This window comes from Lynx rufus, unplaced genomic scaffold (assembly GCF_022079265.1).
Source record: "Lynx rufus isolate CCGP_SWC_20201006 ecotype Redwood Valley unplaced genomic scaffold, mLynRuf1.p SCAF_1, whole genome shotgun sequence".
NCBI lineage: Eukaryota > Metazoa > Chordata > Mammalia > Carnivora > Felidae > Lynx > Lynx rufus.
Genome location: NW_025814823.1, coordinates 20,473,145 through 20,492,136, shown reverse-complemented (window position 1 = coordinate 20,492,136; position 18,992 = coordinate 20,473,145). Strand labels below are relative to the sequence as shown.

General features: G+C 41.3%; 1 protein-coding gene across 7 annotated transcripts in view; it reads left to right on the top strand.

The window, feature by feature from the left end:
* The window catches only part of RNASEH2B (ribonuclease H2 subunit B), a 69,890-nt gene that overhangs the window by 41,940 nt on the left and 8,958 nt on the right, over window positions 1-18,992 (top strand). For 5 of the 7 annotated variants that reach the window (XM_047079289.1, XM_047079305.1, XM_047079313.1 and 2 more), the window contains 6 exons: window positions 5,002-5,066; window positions 6,654-6,759; window positions 9,171-9,252; window positions 10,833-10,875; window positions 15,050-15,130; window positions 16,836-17,279. In XM_047079289.1, the coding sequence (XP_046935245.1) occupies window positions 5,002-5,066; window positions 6,654-6,759; window positions 9,171-9,252; window positions 10,833-10,875; window positions 15,050-15,130; window positions 16,836-16,943 (485 nt within the window). In that variant the 3' untranslated portion in view covers window positions 16,944-17,279. Of the gene's footprint in view, window positions 1-5,001; window positions 5,067-6,653; window positions 6,760-9,170; window positions 9,253-10,832; window positions 10,876-15,049; window positions 15,131-16,835; window positions 17,280-18,992 lie in introns of those variants that run through there. The other 2 variants (XM_047079297.1, XM_047079327.1) reach the window with 2 other exon arrangements.

The following is an 18,992-nucleotide window of genomic DNA, read 5'->3' as shown; positions in this document are numbered from 1 at the left end:
TATTAAATTTAAGACATGAGCAAACATGTTATGGTATTTTTCATAAGTGTGGGTAATTCATAATTGTGAGCCTTCGTGGATATTTTGAACTCCCTTGCTTATCAAAATTTGATAATTTCAAAATTAAGCAGTAGTTTAGCACTTGATCCTTTTGTAGCATTCTGGGATATCCGAGCTGGATGTTTTTTAGTGACCATCTTGTCCTGGGAATGTTTAATTAGAAACAAATCTATAATTAAAACCTTCCTAGAAAAACTCCTCCAGGCCCAACTAGCTTCATTGGCGAGTTCTGCCATACTTTAAGAAGAAATAATACAATGGAATAAAAACATACCATTCATAATATTATCAAAGATCATGCAGTTTTAGAAATAAATATAACACAGTATGTGTAAGACCAGTTCACTAGATATTGTAAAATATTGCTGAGAAATTAAAGAATTAAATAGAGAGATATACCATCTTCATGAATTTGAAGACTCAATATCGTTAAGATGTTCCTTCTCTCCAAATTGATCTATACATTTAATGTAATGCCTATGAGGTTTTTTTTGACAGGGAGTAGAAATTGATGAGCTGATTCTAGAATTTATATGAATTTGCAAAAACCTGCAATATCCAGAACAATTTTGAAAAAAGAAGAACAAAGTTGTAGAACCTACACAATCCGATGTCAAGACTTACTCTAAAGTTATAATAACCAAAGTGTGGTAGTGGTTTAAGAGTAAATATATAGATAATGGAACAGAATAGAGAATCTAGAAACGGACCCACACTTATATAGTCAATTGAATTTTTTTCAGTGGTGTCAAGATAATGGGAGAAAAGACAGTCTTTTCAACAAATGATCTGGAAAAACTGGATATTCATATAAAAACCAATGTTAACCCTCACCTCACAGTCATACAGAAAAATTAACTCAATATGGATCACTAACTTAAATGCAAAAATCAAAATTATTGAACTTCTAAGAGGAAACTTTGTGACCTTGGGGGTAGGCGAGGATTTCTTAGGACACAAACCCACTAACCATAAAAAAAAAATTGTAAATGTAACCATAAATTACATTTCATCAAAATTAATATCTCCTGTTTTCTGAAAGATACCATTAAGAAAAAAGAAAAGAGAAGTCATAGTTGAAAGAACATGTTTACATGGCACATCTGATAAAAGACATGTATCTCAAATATCAACTCTTAACGCAGTACTAATATACATATACAGCCTAGTAAAAATGCAGCAAAAAATTTGAACAGACACTTGGCAAAAGAAGATTTATAAATAGCCCATAGGCACATGAAAAGATGTTCAATATCATTAGTCACCAGGGAAATGTAAACTAAAACCACAAGGAAATGTCATTAGCATTCACCAGAGTGGTGTGAAATAAAAAGAGGAACAACTTTTTATTATCAAATAAATTGAGGAACAACTGGAACTCACCTACCTGGTTGATGGAAGCATAAAATAATATAACTACTTAACAATTTCTTATGACTCAGTAATTCTAATCCTAGAGATTTACCCAAGCCTTACAAAAACATATCTCCATGTAAAAAGACTTGTGCAAGGATGTTCAGAGCAGCTTTTTTGTTTTTATAGCAACTTTTTCAAAATAGCCCCAAACTGGAAAAAATCGAATGCCCTTCGGTTGGTGAGTGCGTAAACAAAATGTAGGATATCCATACACAGGATACTACTCCATAATACAAAGGAAGGAACTATTCCTAGCTGCAACACAATGGGTGAATCTCGCAGAAATTATGTGCAGCAAAAGAAGATGATTACAAAAATATACTTACTGTATGATTCCATTTCCGTGAAATTCTAGAATCAAGCAAAAACTAAACTCTAATGACGGCAGATCAGTGGTTACCTGAAGTCTGGGTAGGTGTAAAAGCATTGACTACAGAACGGCTCAAGAGAACATTTTGGGGTGACAGTTACGTGACCATATGTATACATTTGGCCAAACTCCTCAACTTGTACACTTAAAATGGGTGTATCAACCATATGCACATTATTCCTAAATAAAGGTGATTTTTAAAAAACTAAAGTAGTTACTGATCCAGCACAAGAAGCTAAGCCTCCTCATTTCTGATACAGTGTGTTTTGTTTTGTTTTGTTTTGTTTTGTTTTGTTTTGTTTTGTTTATCCTACCCCACAGCTCCCACAAGGTAATGCTGGAATCCAGTGATAGAATGTGGGAAGCAAGGCAGGAGTGAGTAATGGCTTTGAGATTCAAGCCTGGTTGACCAGGAGGATGGTTTGGGAGGAAGCTGAACTGTCTTTAGATACAGAGCCTCAGCTCAAGCCTTTGGACTTCCTGATTGGATTTGTTTAGTCTGAAACAAAATCAACTCCTCCCCCCCGACCCCCCTGCAGAGAAAGGTATAGTTAGCCTTGGAGCAGGGGGAAGCAGAGCCAGGAAAGAATCAGAGGAAAAGTCATCAAAGACAGAAGAACCAAGAGGAAAATTTTTGTAGAACCTAGAACCATGGAGGAGTTTTTCCCACAAAGGACAAGGTCAGAAGTACTGAGAAGGGTGAAGACCTAATTGATCTCAATAAAATGAGTATCAGATCCACAGCTCTGAAGTCATCTGGAGTAGGAATCTGGTGCCTCTGCTTACTAGCTCAGTGACTTTGGACAATCTAGTTAACTGCACTCTAACCCAGTCTAGGAAGGTAGGGACAAACAATGGTTTTGACCTGAGATCCATTCTGAACATTCAATGAGAAATGTATATAAAGAACTTACAAAGGCTTGACTGTATATTTGTTTCTGATGCTGTTATCATTAACAAGCTGTCATTTAATCTTTTTTTAAAGTAATATTAAGTATTTGTTACATGCCAGGTGCTGTGCTATTGGCTTTGTGTGGATCATGTCACATAATAGGTGACACTGTGCCCTGGGTGGGTCGGAACCCAGGCAGTATGGCTCAGAGCCTGTGGTCTCCGCTTCTTCTGGTAGAGTATTAAGGAAGGGCCTACAAGGGGCTCAGGGAGTGGGAGAGAGGAAGGAAACTGTGGCAGATTGTGGAATGTTCTTGCAGGAAATGCGGAGGTGGAGGCCAGAGAGAAGTGAGCAGCCGAGTCAAGGTGGGATTTCTTAGGAGAGACCTGCACGCTGAGCTTCTCTGGAGATTTGTCTCGGGCAGTGACCAGAGCTTCTTTAGAAGTTTTAACCCATGCAGCAGCATACATTTATTAAGTGATTGCTGTATGCTCTCAGAATGCCCCTTACTCTTGCACATGGGTAGGACACTGTCTCCAGGGAAGTTGAGTCCAGCCTCGCCCGGTTCCACAGCAGACTGTTGGCCCCGGTGGTCCTGGCTCCAGCATGACAGACTTTGCCCCTTGGAATTCTCGGACTCCTGACAGTGCCACTTGCGGCGGTCTCCTTTTCATTACGCCAGTGACACACGCCGAGGGGATGGATGCAAAGGCCCAGCCCGTGCTCCATCATGCCTCCTGTTGCCTACAACATGAACAACCACAGGCTGCAATGGGGAGGAAGACTACAGGTGCTGAGGCCAGCCCCTCTCCCATCTAAGCCGTCCCAGGAATGCAAGCAATTTAACAGACTGCAGGAAACGATCCCTCCCTAAGCATTTCCACTTCCCACGATGATTATGGAAGAAAGAGAAATTGTCATTCTGCATGGCTAGCAACATCACATGGGGCAAGTCTGCATCTGGCCTTAGGATATTGAAGGGTCCCCAAGATAACTCCTGCACTGGGCAGGAGGCTGGGAGTGCAAGCCCCGCCTCTGCTGACTGCACAGAAAGCAAGAAACTCCATGAATGAAGTGTTACCAAGGAACTAACAGCTCAGGTCACAGTATGCAAAGCTGGGTGGATTGTAAGGGGGGGGGGGAGTATAACTTCCAAGAGGGGAACCTTTTATCCCCCATTACAGGCCAAGTCAAGCCTATCATAAATCTAAATTCCCCTGAATAGCTATGGTTAGACTGGTGATGTGTTCAAAGATAGGCATATCTTTTCTTCCTTCTCACTAATCCCACCAGGACAGTACTAAGTAGTTAAGGAGATTTTTTTTTTTCCCTGAATGTTTGCAACACACTTCATATGCATCTCCTTTTAGTTTTTGTTTTCTTTCTTGGGATTTCCATTTTTATTTTAGAAAAGAAGTCTTTCGGGGCTCCTGGGTGGCTCAGTTGGTTAAGCATCTGACTTTGGCTCAGATCGTCATCTCACGGTTTGTGAGTTCAAGCCCCGCGTCGGGCTCTGTGCTGACAGCTCAGAGCCTGGAGCCTGCTTTAGATTCTGTGTCTACCCCTCTCTCTGTTCCTCCCCCTCTGACACTCTGTCTGTGTCTCTCTCTGTCTCTCAAAGATAAATGAACATGAAAAAAAATAAATAAACATTAAAAAAATTTTTTAAAAAAAGGAAGAAAAGAAGTCTTTCATTGAAAACACTGAGGTAAGCTTAAATTTATGTCGACAAATGAAGGTTGCTTGGCATGTTCATTTGCTGAGTTTTAAAAATCACAGATTTTCTACAGATTTGTTGGTAACCTTTTTTCCAGTTTTACTGAGAAGTAGTTGACACACATCACCTTATAAGTTTAAGATGTACAGCATAATGGCTTGACTTACATATATTATGAAATGATCCCCACAATACGTTTAGTTAACATCTATTGTCTCCTATAGGTGCAATAAAAAGACAAGAAAGAAATTTCTCTTTGGGATGAGAACTATTAGTATAATTTGATGATTTTCTTAAATTCCCATTCATTTAACGGTTGGATGAAACCTGAGTCACCCAAGTTCTGGCTTGCGATGATTTTTTAACTTCTCAAGTATGTTCTCAGGCTTAGAGATTGACTTTTTTAAGAATATAAACTGTTACAAAACATTTTTAAATTATTGTGGATGTTACATACATATCTTGTATACGATATAACCTTATGAGTCTATTTTTTTTTTGCTTAATCCACGCTTCTGTTTTGTTTTGTTTTTCTCTTTAATCCAGAAATAGACAAAAAGAAATATTACAAGTACAGCAAGGAGAAGACGATAAAGTGGCTGGAAAAAAAGGTAGAGTACGCCTCCAGTACCTTACAGCAGAAAGTTTTAATGCTCCTTTTAAAAAATATTTACAGAAGGAGGTAAGTGTGAATCTAAAGGGCCATGTTGTTTATCCAGCTAAAATACAGAAACTGTATAGAGATACCCAAATACTCTTCATCCTCCCTAACTCATGTATCTCTGGGTTTAGCTCCATGTTTTCCTTTGACCTACATCCCCATTTCCCATGATCCTCACCCCTGAATGAAAGAAGTTCCCACCATTTGGTGATGGATATTTGAGTCTTACAAGCCAGATAATACCAGGCATGACACGCACTTACTGCTTTCAGTCCCTGTCTCAGAGGTTGCTTTTGCTCACACAGCGAGGCAGGGGGCTGAGGCAGACGGGATTCAGGCCTAGGGGAAGTGTGTTTCACCTTCAGCATCCGGATGCTGGAGGGAACTTAGTGATCCTAACATCCCAGAACTAATCTCAGGTCTGGGGCAATGGTTTTCAAATAGATTCTGTGGGTCACAACCAGTATTTCTCTTGAATGGAATGGGATTGGGGTGGGATGGGATGGGATAGGATAGGATAGGATGTATTACAATGTAGCACAGAGTAAGGGCAAGTATTAAGTATGGTTCTATGAAGCATATATATGTGTTGAAGTACTGGGTTGCTGGGTATTGCTTACTGTAGGTGTAGTAGAAACAAACTCTTTTGAAAGCCACTGGTCTAAGAATATTGTGGACTTTCATACTGATTAAGAATCTCACCAGTCTAGGTCTACTGATGACAGAGTTTTTCAAGTTCAGTATAGTACTGATTCTGAAGATTCTCTTCTGTCTTATATGTGGAAAACACACTTGTCATACCATGTTACTGGGCACACGGGGAACCCGGAAACATGGAAGTGAACCTTGCGGAATTAATCAGGCTCCTACTAAACAAAATAGTGGAAGGATTTTACAAGTGCCCCCATGGTTCAGTTTTCATTTGCATTAGTAGTAGGTGAAAAATAAGGGTGAGTGCTGAGCAGGGTCTCGGCATTTAGGTTTTGTTGTTAGCAAGTGATGATGATGTGAATCGCAAATTCACATGTATATTTATCAATTGTGTTTCTTTTCTTAAATTCCTAGGAAGTGAGATATTTATATGATTTATTCCATTTAGAAAAAAAATTATTGCATATAAACTTTGTGCCAGGCTCTTTTCTAAAGGCTTTACATATATGAACTCATTTAAGCCTCACCACAATACTGTGCATTAGGTACTATTTTTGTCCCCATTAGATAGAGGCACAGAGAGGTTAAGTAAGTAGTCCATGGTCACAGAGCACAGCCAAGTAGCCTGACTCCGGAGGCAGTGCTGTCATACTGCGTAGGCATTTAGAGGTCCATGTTTTGACATCATCCCCAAATGCTGCCGCTGTTGCTCAACTCCTGTCCAAATGTGCATCTCTCTCTCATCTTCTGGTATCTGGTCAAGACATTTCTAGGTCCTCAGTTACTTCTTCCTGGGTCTTAAATGGATCGAGGATCATCTGGAAGGTTGTGGATCTCTAAAGTTCCTTGGAAATACCCTGATGTTTCCCTTTTGGTTACTTTATAGGTTAATCAGATTGTGGCAGCCTTAAAAACCAATCATGTAAATGTCAGTGCCCGGGTACAGGCAACTGCATTTTTCTCTGGTGACCAGGCTTCCAGTGACAAGGAAGGTAAGGAAATCAGTTTTGTTAATATTATGTATGTATTTATTTATTTATTTTTAATTTGAGAGAGAGAGAGAGAGAGAGAGAGAGAAAATGAGCATGAGTGGGGGAGGGGGCAGAAGGAGAGAGAGAAAGAATCTTAAGCAGGCTCCACACTCAGTGTGGAGCCTGATGCAGGGCTCGATCTCAAGAAGTATGAGATCATGATCTGAACCAAAATCAAGAGTCTGACGCTCACCCAACTGAGCCACCCAGGCACCCCAGTAAATCACTTTATCAGAAATTACTTTTGCCTGGAGTAAGTTGCTGATTTACAAATGCCTGCCTTATGACTTTAAAATCCTGATGTCCCAGAAGCTTCGCATTCGTGTTCATGTGTTCTCATCGATCTTGTGGCAGTGTGCGTTTCGTTTCAGAACCAAGTGGTATTTCTACCATAGATCGCTGCTGTCACTAATCGATGCCTAAATAATTCCTTCGGCAAGTACTTATTTTGCAAAAACAGTAATGGCCACCCTAACAACTCTGGCCGTCACTCGTTGAGATCATGTTGTGTGCTAAGCCCTTGGCTCATTTGCCAGTATACACACAGTATCCCAGCTAACACTCCGCTGAAGCCTCACTTTACAATGAGAGTCTGGAGGCTGCACCCAAGGCCACACAGCCAGTAAGTGGTGAAGCCGAGCCTGCCTGACTCTGGGGCCCACACGCTTCCCCTTTCCGTCATACTGCTGTGTGTCCCTAGGCTTCCAGCGGGCTGCTTCTGTTTGCATCTTGGTCTCCAGAAGTGTATGTCCTACATGGATCTTAATATTTTGATCTTCGATGCAAATTGATGCCCTTGGCAACTTTTTTCTTTTAGATTCTTAAGGTACATTCTTTTGCTTTTTCCAGTGTACTGTCCCCTTATTTTTGTACGTATAGTTGAATAAAAACAGCTGTATAATACAATTAACATTCTCAACTGTGGGACAGAAATTATTCTGGGGGCGCCCAGTTCTTGATTTCAGCTCAGGTCATGATCTCAGGTCGGTTAAGCATCCCATTCTTGATTTCAGCTCAGGTCATGATCTCACGGTTCATGAGACGGAGCCCCGCGTCAGGCTCCGTGCTGACAACGCAAAACCTGCCTGGTTTTGCCCCTCCCCTGCACTCACTCTCTCTCAAAATAAATAGATAAACATTAAAAAAGAAAAAAACTTATTCTGAGTTTAAACTCCAATTCAACGTTCCCCTGTTCTAGACAGGCATACCACTCCAAAGCATCAGAATTTCATCATTAAAAAAATTAAAACTATCGCTTCTCAGCCTTTTGGCTAAGATCAAGTGTAAAAAAATTAAAACTAGGACCAGGGATCTGTTTGTGATTGAAGGTAACTCAGGCAGTCCTTGATTTGCAGAAATCTACCTTAAAACACCTTACACATGTAGATGTTAGCAGGCTCCAGGCATTCAGGAAATGGTGGACAGCTCTGCTGAGCTGAGTTTACTGAGTTTACCAGCTATCACTGGTTTTGACTGGCTTAAACAAAAGAGAAGGGATTGAGGCAAATGGATGGATGGACCCCAGATTTTTTTTTTTTAAGTAGGAGAAGGGATGTTAGACATTAGATAGACCTCATTTTAAAAGTGAAGACTCATGGTATCAGAGAAGGAGATGACTTATCCAGCGTCACCTGTCATAGCTAGTAGACTTCTGTCTCTGAATTCAGTTGGGCGTCCAACTTCGGCTCAGGTCACGATCTCGCGGTCCATGGGTTCGAGCCCCGCGTCGGGCCGTGTGCAGACAGTTCGGAGCCTGGAGCCTGCTTTGGATTCTGTGTCTCCCTCTCTCTCTCTCTCTCTCTCTGTCCCTCCCCACTTGTGCTCTATCTCTGTCTCTCTTTCAAAAGTAAAATAAACATTTAAAAAATAATAAAAAGAAAAAGATGATGAAAAAGATCGGCCCCTCTTTGTTATGCCTAATTTTTCTACCTTGAAGTCACAGCATTCACATACCACAGACCATAGCGACTATTAAAATATATAAAAACAGGGGCGCCTGGGTGGCTCAGTCGGTTGAGTGTCCGACTTCGGCTCAGGTCATGATCTCGGGGTCCGTGAGTTCGAGCCCTGTGCCGGGCTCTGTGCTGACAGCTCGGAGCCTGGAGCCTGCTTCGGATTCTGCGTGTCTCTCTCTCTGACCCTTCCCCGCTCGTGCTCTGTCTCTCTCTGTCTCAAAAATAAATAAACGTTAAGAAAAAAAAAATTATTTTTTAAATAAAAAAAGAACAAATGACGAAACTGAGGCTGTGAGCTTAAATGAGTCTCTAAGGCCAGCTAGAGCCAGAATTTTAACTCTGGTCAATTTGGTTGTAAAACTATCATAATTGTTACTAATTTTTTTTTTCTTTCACTCTCCATTCTGTTTCTTTCAGAGGATTATATTTGTTATGCCCATGGTCTGGTATCTGATTACATCCCTAGAGAACTCAGTGACGACCTGTGTAAATATTTAAAGTAAGTATCATTCCTCTTCAGTCGTAATTAGGAAATACCTCGGTGCTTCCTGGTCTCCCAGCAATAGGTCCTTTATGGCTCATCACATCACATCACATCACATCACTATTTTTGATAAGAGAGTATTCTCGACTTACCTCCTGGACCGTGTGGTTTAAAGGTAATTTTTAGTGGACACTGGTGGATTGGAACAAATTGATTTGGTGGATACTGATTGCGGAAACTTGTGAATGTTAGGACTGGATTTTTGGATTGGTATGATTTTAGAGGGTAAACAGTATTAAAATTGATCCCCAGTTACACTTAACTAATTTGGTTCTTTGTGATGATTTTAAGAGAAATAAAGGTTAGAAGGAAAGAAGAGATGGCATGTGGAATATTCTTGAAAGCTACATGTAAAAGCTTTGTACCATATTTACCATCATTGGATACTCACCAAATACCTTCATTTTGCCCAGCACTTGAAGCTGAAAGGATGAAACACAATCTGTGTCAGAGGGCAGAAAACGGGTTTAAGAAGGACCTGATTTGTGTTATGTCCTTCATAAAGATATTTAATATACTATAAAGACTTTACCTTAGGCTGAAAAGAATGTGTTTATTTTCTAGATTTTAGTGACTATTGTTAAGATTTTATGGGTGTGATAATAGCTTTCCCTGATTCTTCTAGTAGCTTTCTCCTCTGATACATAAACATAAAGCGACTTCTTAACAGATGCATAGTTGCTGTTTTTAGCAAATTACTTAGGTCCTACTTTAAAAAACAATCAGTGGGGGCGCCTGGGTGGCTCAGTCGGTTAGGCATCCACCCAACTCTTGGTTTCAGCTCTGGTCATGATCTCATGCATCGGGCTCTGTGCTGTGGCACAGAGTCTGCTTGGGATTCTCTCTCTCTGTCTCTCTCTCTCTCCCTCACTCTCTGCTCCTCCCCAACTCACGCTGTCGCCATCTCTCTCAAAAATAAACTTAAAAAAAAAAAAAGTGGGAACTGGTTTCTAGTGTAGTTAAAGTGTTTGCAAAGCCTGCTTTCAATCAATAACCCTATCTTTCTGTTTAATATTCCCCTGGGTTTCTCAGTGCCTGTTTGTCTCATTAGAGACCTATGTCTCTGTACTCCCATTATTTTTTAGATTCTTTTCTTTACCCTGAAGTGTTTGAAGATTTGGGGAGAAAGATAGGTCAATTAAACTTCTCTTTAATTGAAGAAAAGTAAAGTTTGTGTGACTTTTTGTCAACAATTAAAATAATTTTCAATTTCATATATGTGCTGCATTCGTTTTTGAAGAAAAAAAATCCTACAACGCCAGAATGCAAATTTCTAGAGACTAAAGTAAAGCAATTCCATTTCAACAATGAGTTCTAATTTTGTTTTTTAGTTCAGACAGTTTCACTACAAGGAAAATGAAGATTTCTTCATTTAGAGAAATTTCATTCCTTTCACTGAGGCAGTTGTACAGTCAGATACATGGAGGTGAAGCTATTCCCTAAAAGTGGGACTTGTAAGTCCTAAGCTGTCCCAGACTCTCTGTTTGCTTGTCTATGAAAAACAATGACTATGATTCTTATTTTTCACTCCTTAGGCTTCCAGAACCTTCAGCTTCATTGCCAAACCCTCCATCAAAGGTAAGGAGCTGTGACTAAGCTATCTTTGGGGCACTTGGAAAAATATTTCATTTTTACCACATAAGTTTAGTTTGTTCTAGTACATTTGAAAGCTTTTTTTTTTTTTAAGTTTATTTATTTTGAGAGGGAGAGAGCACAAGCAGGGGAGGGGCAGAGAGAGAGAGGGAGAGAGAGAATCCTAAGCAGGCTCTGAGCCATCAGTGCAGAGCCCGACATGGGGCTCAAAGTCACAAACTGTGAGATGGTGACCTGAGCCGAGATAAGAGTCGGATGCTTAACCGACTAAGCCACCCAGGCACCCCCATCTTAAAGCTTTCTAAATCCACCTTGCATGGACTGATGTTGTATGGATTAAAGATTGTAATGAGCTGTCCATCGGTATTTTTTATTTTTGTAGATTTTACCTGAATGATAAAGTGCTGTGAAAACCAGATAAGAGCTGGTTTTAGCCAGATACCTACGTAAAAGTCTTATAGATACGTGACGAAATCTTCTTGAGTCAGCCAGATCCTGTAATTAACTTTATTAATCATCAGGAAGACTCCATGTATAACTTAAACTCACTTTGCCAGATCTAATTGTTACTGGCACAGAGGTGAGCAGAGCATGATTTTTGTAACACAGAGAATCCTTTGAACAGAGATAGCCAAACTTTTTTTTTTCCTCCGCTTGAAATGATCAACGCAACTTTTGTGTTGCACAAAACCCTTCCTCTTCCAGCTGTTCTCCGACCGCCACCCACCGCTCCCCTGCTCCGTGGGCTGCAGCTTGTTTTTGTCTCCCAGATACAGAGAGTAGAGAAGGCAGCCATGAACCACACCTGATGGCACACTGTGGCGTCCCTCAGTCCAGGCCTGATCTCAGACAAGCGAGCGCTGCTCAGAGACAGGGAAATAAACACATGCATCAGCTTGTCAGTGAGGCCATTCTCCTGCCAACAGAATAATGGATGCCCTGAGAATGTACAGTGGACACGTCATGGATGTTAAAGCACTTTCTGTCTTCCCGGCCTTCACGATGGCCAACATACTCGGGGTCGTTTTTGTTTGTTTGTTTTGTATCATGTCCTGTTAAAGTGCATCAGTAGTAGCTATGGGCCATTTTCAGCAGATCGTCCGAGGAGGGGCGTCCTTTTCTCTGGAGGAATAGCACTGGGCAGAGGTCAGTTGCTAAGGTCATTCTAGGTCAGACCCACACTTCTTCCAGTCTGGTAGTTAATCGCTGACAGTAAGTAGCTCTAGGGGACAGAGACATGATTGCCTTCCTGTAACTAAGGAGATGGGCATATCCGTTTCTCTCTCATATCTCTCCTTCCAAAACCTAAGCATCTTTCTCCCAAATATCCGTCTTCCGTAGTAACTTAGAGATCACTTGTGAACAGATCGAAGCCTGTTCTTGAAGCTTTTGGCCTCTGATAGCATCCGGGGTAATGCATTTCATACGTTTGCTTTTAACCCGGTTTTCTGTTTTCCTATTTTAATTTCCAAAATGTAAATCATTTGTGATGTCATTCATCATTTATGATTTAGATCGGAGGTCAGCAGACTTACTCTGCAAAGGCCAGAGAGTGAATACTTGAGGCTTCACGAAGCAGCTGGTTTGTGTCACAACTGCTCAGCCCTGCTGTGGTAGCACAGAGACAGCCACAGACGATTCATAAACGAAGGCGGGCGGCCGTGTTCCAGCCAAACTTCATTTATAAAAACAGGCGGCCGGCAGGGCTTGGCCTGTGGGCCGTTTGCCAAGCCCTGATTTAGATCTCCCAGTCCTGTTTCCCCTAAATCTCAGCCTCATCTCCTGGATTGTTTAGTTGCTTTTTGAGGTCTCCCGGTCTATTGTGTCTTCCTGGGGCTCCGGCGTGCAGAGTGTGAATTGCACTGGATGATGTACCACGGCTTAAACAGGCTTAGGGTAATGTCTTCTGCTAGCTTTCTTGTCTGCGTCCAGGATTTGATTGATTTTTACAGTAATAGAGTTGACCGTTTTCAGGAAATACGTTCCAGTGGCTATTAGGTATCTTTGTATCTGTCCGTAATGATGGCACGAAGCCTGTCATCCTTAATATGTTTCGCATTATTTTCTTACTATCACATGTTTGCCTGTATTGAAGCCCTGCTTCCACCCGTCGCCCCCTTCCATCCTTTGAATTTATCGCTGGCAGCTGGCAGAGCCGAATGCAGTCAGTAGGTTGGAGACGCTCCTGAGCTCCTTCTTGCAGCTCATTTGTAAGAATCAGACCATCCTAGCATGAATCCCTGTGGTACTCTTCTGTTTGCCCCCTCTCTTTCCAGAACTGTACCCGCTTAGGCATACCCTGTGTTACTGTCTTTCTGAGCCCTTTTCTATTTCTTCTGAAACATCCCTCCAAACCTATAGTGATTTGGTCTTTTAAATAACAAACATTCAAGTGAGTGTAACAACTATGGCTCTTTCAAGGGTATTCAACGTGAGCTGTGAATAACACAAGAAAATTCCAGGCAGAGCCTTCCACAATCAATTTCTGTTATTGTGAGCACTGACAACTGGTGTCTTGCTTAGCAGTGAGCCATTAAAACACCTGGGCAAGTCAGTCATCTTACGAAACATTTTATATTTGTGAAGAAGCACTTTTCATCTTAACCTTTACCTTGAACATTTTTCATTTGACTTCCTTTTCAGTGAAAAGTAAATACGCCCAAGGGTTTATAATGACATCTGTAGAACATTTCGCCACAGAGAAGGAAAGCAAACCACCTTATAACGTTAAGCTTTTTGCAGTTTGCATCCGAGCCTTCATCGTTATTCCCTGCGAGTTCCACTCCTGGCTGAAGAGACTTTTCTAGTAAAAATATGCATCACCTAAATACCCCTTACTGATCTTAATTTAAGTAGAAACATGTATTCTTAAGTTCCTTGTATACATACTTTTCTGGTAGGTAGTTCATTCATGATAAGCTAGTCTTTTTCTTTTGAAGGTTCCCTTCATAGATTGTGGTGTGCCCAAGAGAAGGTTTTGCCTTATAGATTTCCAGGATGCCCCTGTTTTTTTTTTTTTTGAGTGTCACATAATGTTATAGATTCCCAGAAGCGCTCTCCCCCCCACCCCCCGCCCTTGTTTAGAATGAAGTATTTCAAGACCTGTTGTTTTAACCCCTTATTCATGTGCCAGGGTATCTTTTAGCCCTAGCCCTGCAGTTCTTTGTTTAGCAAAAGCTGGGATATGAAGAGGGAAGCCGGGAACAAATCTGCATTTCCCAGGGAAGAGTCACGTTAGAGCTTGTCAACCCAGTGTCTCCACAAAGAACCCAAAGACCTATAGAAGACCAGGTTGTGGTCACTGTGCAGTTCTCTGTGTTAATCATCAAGACTTACCTGCCCTGTTGTGTGCCTTTTACATAGTAAATGTGTCACGATTCCTTCTATAATGGGACCATTAAGGCCACAGTCTAGCTCTTGACAAGATTCTCCCATTCCTTGGTGCACGAGGCTCATGTGGATGGTGAAAATATGAGGTAGAGGTGGGCTTGGTTGCACCGGGCCTCATGGAAAGAGCACTTGTTAAGAAATGGAGATCCCAGCCCTTGTCCTCTGCTAGGTGGCCTTGATTATTTGTTTAGTCTCTCTGTGCTTCCTTATGCTGGCTTCATGCTTTGCAAGGTTGTCCTTGTGTGGACAAACTGAGAGAGTTCAGTTGAAAGGAGGTAAGAACATGAAGCTATACAAAAATGGTAACAACAGAATCATGGTGTGCCTTCTTCCTCAGTGGACGTTACACCAGCCCAGGTGGTGAATGCAGTGGGGGTTCTGGCTGGACACCTGGCCCCCTTAAAGGAAATTCTTGTCTTGGACCCCTGTGCCTGCCTTCACCCCGTTAGACTGTCCTGGAAGTCAGCAGTCACCTAGATGCTTCCTGGTCCTGGTACATACAAAACATGTGATCAGTACCACTAGACTGCCCAAGGGGCTGGGTCGTGGGCTCACCTGATCATATCCCCCCATCACCAAGGCTGCTTTTCAGAAGGGACGTGTGGCTTCATTCCCCAGACAACTGGCAAAATGCAAAGTAAAGCCCTTTGCCGGGTCTGTTGTTCCATTTGGCCTTGATGTGGGTCCAGATTGGCCCTGTTGTTTTCTTAAAAATGGAGTGATGTGTCGAGGTGACATTTTATACCACTTTACTGCTCTAACATTGCAGAAAGTAAAGTTATCTGATGAGCCTGTAGAAGCAAAAGAAGATTACACTAAGTTTAACAGGAAAGATTGGAAGACTGAAAAGGTATGTGTGTCCAGCTGTAGTGGCATATTCTTGGATCCCGTAGGTGATCCTGCATGAGGACACGTAGGAACAATTACATGCTTGATGGTGATTTTACAGTATTAACCATGAAGAATTATTAACTTGCATTTCTGCGACTCAGTAATTCAAAATTGTGAATGACAATAGATATGTCAAGTCAAGAAGACTTGTGAGGCACGAAGGCAATATGCTTAGCAAGAGTGTGCCTACCCTTTGCTCTATATTAAGAGTAGGGGGGCACAAAGAGAGGGGCCTCCACAGGTCATTTTTTGTCAACTCTACTGCCTGGAAGCTTCCCGGAACTTATGACGAGGACCATAATTACTAATATGAAATAGGGTACAAATAATTTTCTAATCTGTGTTTATCCTTTTCATTTGATTTTTTAACAGCTTTAAGTTTTTCTGAGGATTAAATAATAGGAATTGTTTCTTCTTGTGATTTTCTCATTATTTTTATGCTTAAAAAGACCTTGCCCAATCCAAGATAAATTAACTTCCACTTGGATTTTAACATTTAACCCCCCCACCTTAGAGCTTAATGTTTTTTTTATAATTTTTTTCTTTGATCTATACGTAATTCATCTGGGCATGTGACGTCAGGGGAAAATCCAGGTTGAGATCTGGCAAGATAGCTGGTCACCTCAATGGCTTCTGTAAGCAGGGCGGGTTTTGGCATTCTCTGTGAGAACTGCTTCTGCCCCACCCTTGGAACTGCTGCTTTCTCTTGTATCTATTTGGGCACCGCCCCAGGGAAATGAGGGGCTGGACCCGGCTGTCTGTTAAAGACACGGGATAACTTGTCTCGAAGAGACTGCCACTTTTCACCATCCCGTGAGAAAATAAGCCTTCCAAAATATAAGTACAGAATGTGAGAAGCAAGATTTCAGGGATCAGACACCGTGCCCTTAAAAGGTTCTCTGTCAATGACTATCTCACAGTTCACAGGGAGACACAGGAATTTTTTTCCTTCGCTGCTTCCCATCGCGTATGCTTCTGCTGAGAAGTTATGATGCACTGAAGGAAACTCGGCTACTATTTACCTCCTGTTAGTGCTCGTTCCAGGATGTGGCAACAAACCAAAACAAACCAAAACAAAACAAACAGTGACCATAAAGAGATAGAAATTTAAAAGGCAGAGTCACTTGGAGTCAGCTTTTTGAAAAGTTCTTAGTTGGAGGAATCCCAGGGCAGTGGTCCTGCTGGTCCGGGATGCTCTGCAGTACAGGTTATCTTTTGAATATTATAGTGTTGGCCTTGGTTTCCCGGAGAGCCTATGAATAAACTCCAACAGTAAATTGTTGTGAATTATTCATCGTGCTGTAATACCAGGCTGTAATTCCTCCTCTGACAACCGCAGCCTATGTCAGTTCCTTTGTTGGTGTTATTGCACTGAAAACACCCTCCAGAATTATTCCCCTAAAGTAAACCATTGGTTGCAACATTCCCCTCCTTAGAAGGCGGCCGTTTTGTGTCCTGGTTCTTTTAACGTATTTTGTGTCTTAGGTCTGAATTCTGAATAGAAATCAGAACTTTAAAAAAAAAATTATCATTCCCTTATGAAGCACGTTACCAGCAAATACTTCTCTTAATGAACCTTGAGACATGCGTGGTCTTGTTTGATTTGCATGTATGATTCATAAACGTTACATTTGTAACAATTGTTCTCTTATTTTCCTTAACAGAAAAATAACAAAATGACCGCAGCTCAGAAGGCTTTGGCTAAAGTTGACAAGAGTGGAATGAAAAGTATTGATTCCTTTTTCGCTGCAAAAAATAAAAAAAAAAATTGAAAAGACTTGAAACTTTGAAAATGAAATCTAGCAAAAAATATTCGCCTTTTCCAGGTTCCGTTTTTGTCCTTCCTCCATGCCACTCCTGACCCTTAATTATCACCTTTTGAAAAAATAAAACAAAAAAACTTTTTTAAAATGAGGGCAATTTTCAGAGTCGAACATTTCTTGGCATTTGATTTTTGTGTTTCTGAACAAAATATGGGAAAGTAATTGGGTAACTTCATGGCCTGTGGCCTTCAGAGTCTTGTCTGACATCATGAAAAGTCATCAAGTGAACAGAGCTGATCTGTAGCTAGCCTCACAGTTTCCTCAATAAACGAACATGTGACCATATTTGAGTGTATGCCTGTAATTGTGCACAACTTTGCCACATGGTACCTGTAGCAATCTGGTTTTCAGGGTACCAAGAGAATTCAGATAACAGCTGTCAGAAACTACTAGTTTTCTAAAAGCCTTTAGTTTTTGGTAAATCTTTTGTCTAACACTGTCTGTTTTACGAGTACCTGTTCTTTGCAGAAAATAGAGAAAAGTATAAAATTAAAATTCGAATCTTCCACCTTGACACTGGCTGGAGATAATATGGCATGTGTTTTTATAAGAATAATTTTTTAAGGAATCATAGTAGTAATTTTATAATCTTTTTCCTTGACAACATCATTTCATGAGCATTTTCCCAGGCTGCCAAAGTATTTTTCATAAATATGCTTTTTAATTGATGGTCATTTCAGGGGCACCTGGGTGGCTCAGTCGGTTAAGCAGCCGACTTCGGCTCAGGTCATGATCTTGCGGTCCGTGAGTTCGAGCCCCGCGTCGGGCTCTGTGCTGACAGCTCAGAGCCTGGAGCCTGTTTCAGATTCTGTGTCTCCCTCTCTCTGACCCTCCCCTGTTCATGCTCTTTCTCTCCCTGTCTCAAAAATAAATAAAACATTAAAAAAAATTTTTTTTAAATGATGGTCATTTTAAATTATTTGGATACTTGATTAGTTCATGACCATGACATTTAGATTACTTGCACTGTTTCACTGTTTGAAGAATCACATTATAAGTAAATATTTGTCCAAGCCTTTATTTATTTTTTTATTTTTTTATTTTTTTATTTTTTTTTATTTTTTTTTTTTCAACGTTTATTTATTTTTGGGACAGAGAGAGACAGAGCATGAACGGGGGAGGGGCAGAGAGAGAGGGAGACACAGAATCGGAAACAGGCTCCAGGCTCTGAGCCATCAGCCCAGAGCCCGACGCGGGGCTCGAACTCGCGGACCGCGAGATCGTGACCTGGCTAAAGTCGGACGCTTAACCGACTGCGCCACCCAGGCGCCCCTATTTTTTTATTTTTTTAATGTTTATTTACTTATTTTTGAGAGAGAGCAAGAGCAAGAGAGAGAGCGAGAGAGAGAGAGAGAACAAGCGGGGGTGGGGGGAGGGGGAGCAAAGAGGAAGGGAGACACAGAATCCGAAGTGGGCTCCAGGCTCTGTGAGCTGTCAGCACAGAGCCCGAAGAGGGTCTTAAACTCACGGACTGCAAGATCATGACCGGAGCCAAAGTCAGATGCTCAACTGACTAAGCCAGCCGGTGCCCTTTGTTCAAAACGTTTAGTTCTCCCTTAGAATGGATTTTTAGATGTGGGCTTCCCAGTTTATAACTAAACTTTCCAAATACATACTTACGGGAAGATCTTTCACAGAAAGTGTATGGGATCTTGTACTGTATCATATGGTAGTATCGGTTCTTGTCTTATTCATGCCACCTGGTTAGCTTTGAATGTTATCTTTGCAAATAAGTGGGGAAAAAGGCATTTTATTGTGGTTTTAATTCGCATTTCCCTAATTAGTAATAATATTTAATATTTTTTCACATTTCCTTCACCATTTGTCATCTTATAGAGAATTGTCTGATTATGTCCTCTGTTAAATTGTTGGGAGTGTCGGGGTGCCTGGGTGGCTCAGTCGGTTAAGCGGCTGACTTCAGCTCAGGTCATGATCTCGCGGTCCGTGAGTTCAAGCCCCGTGTCGGGCTCTGTGCTGACAGCTCAGAGCCTGGAGCCT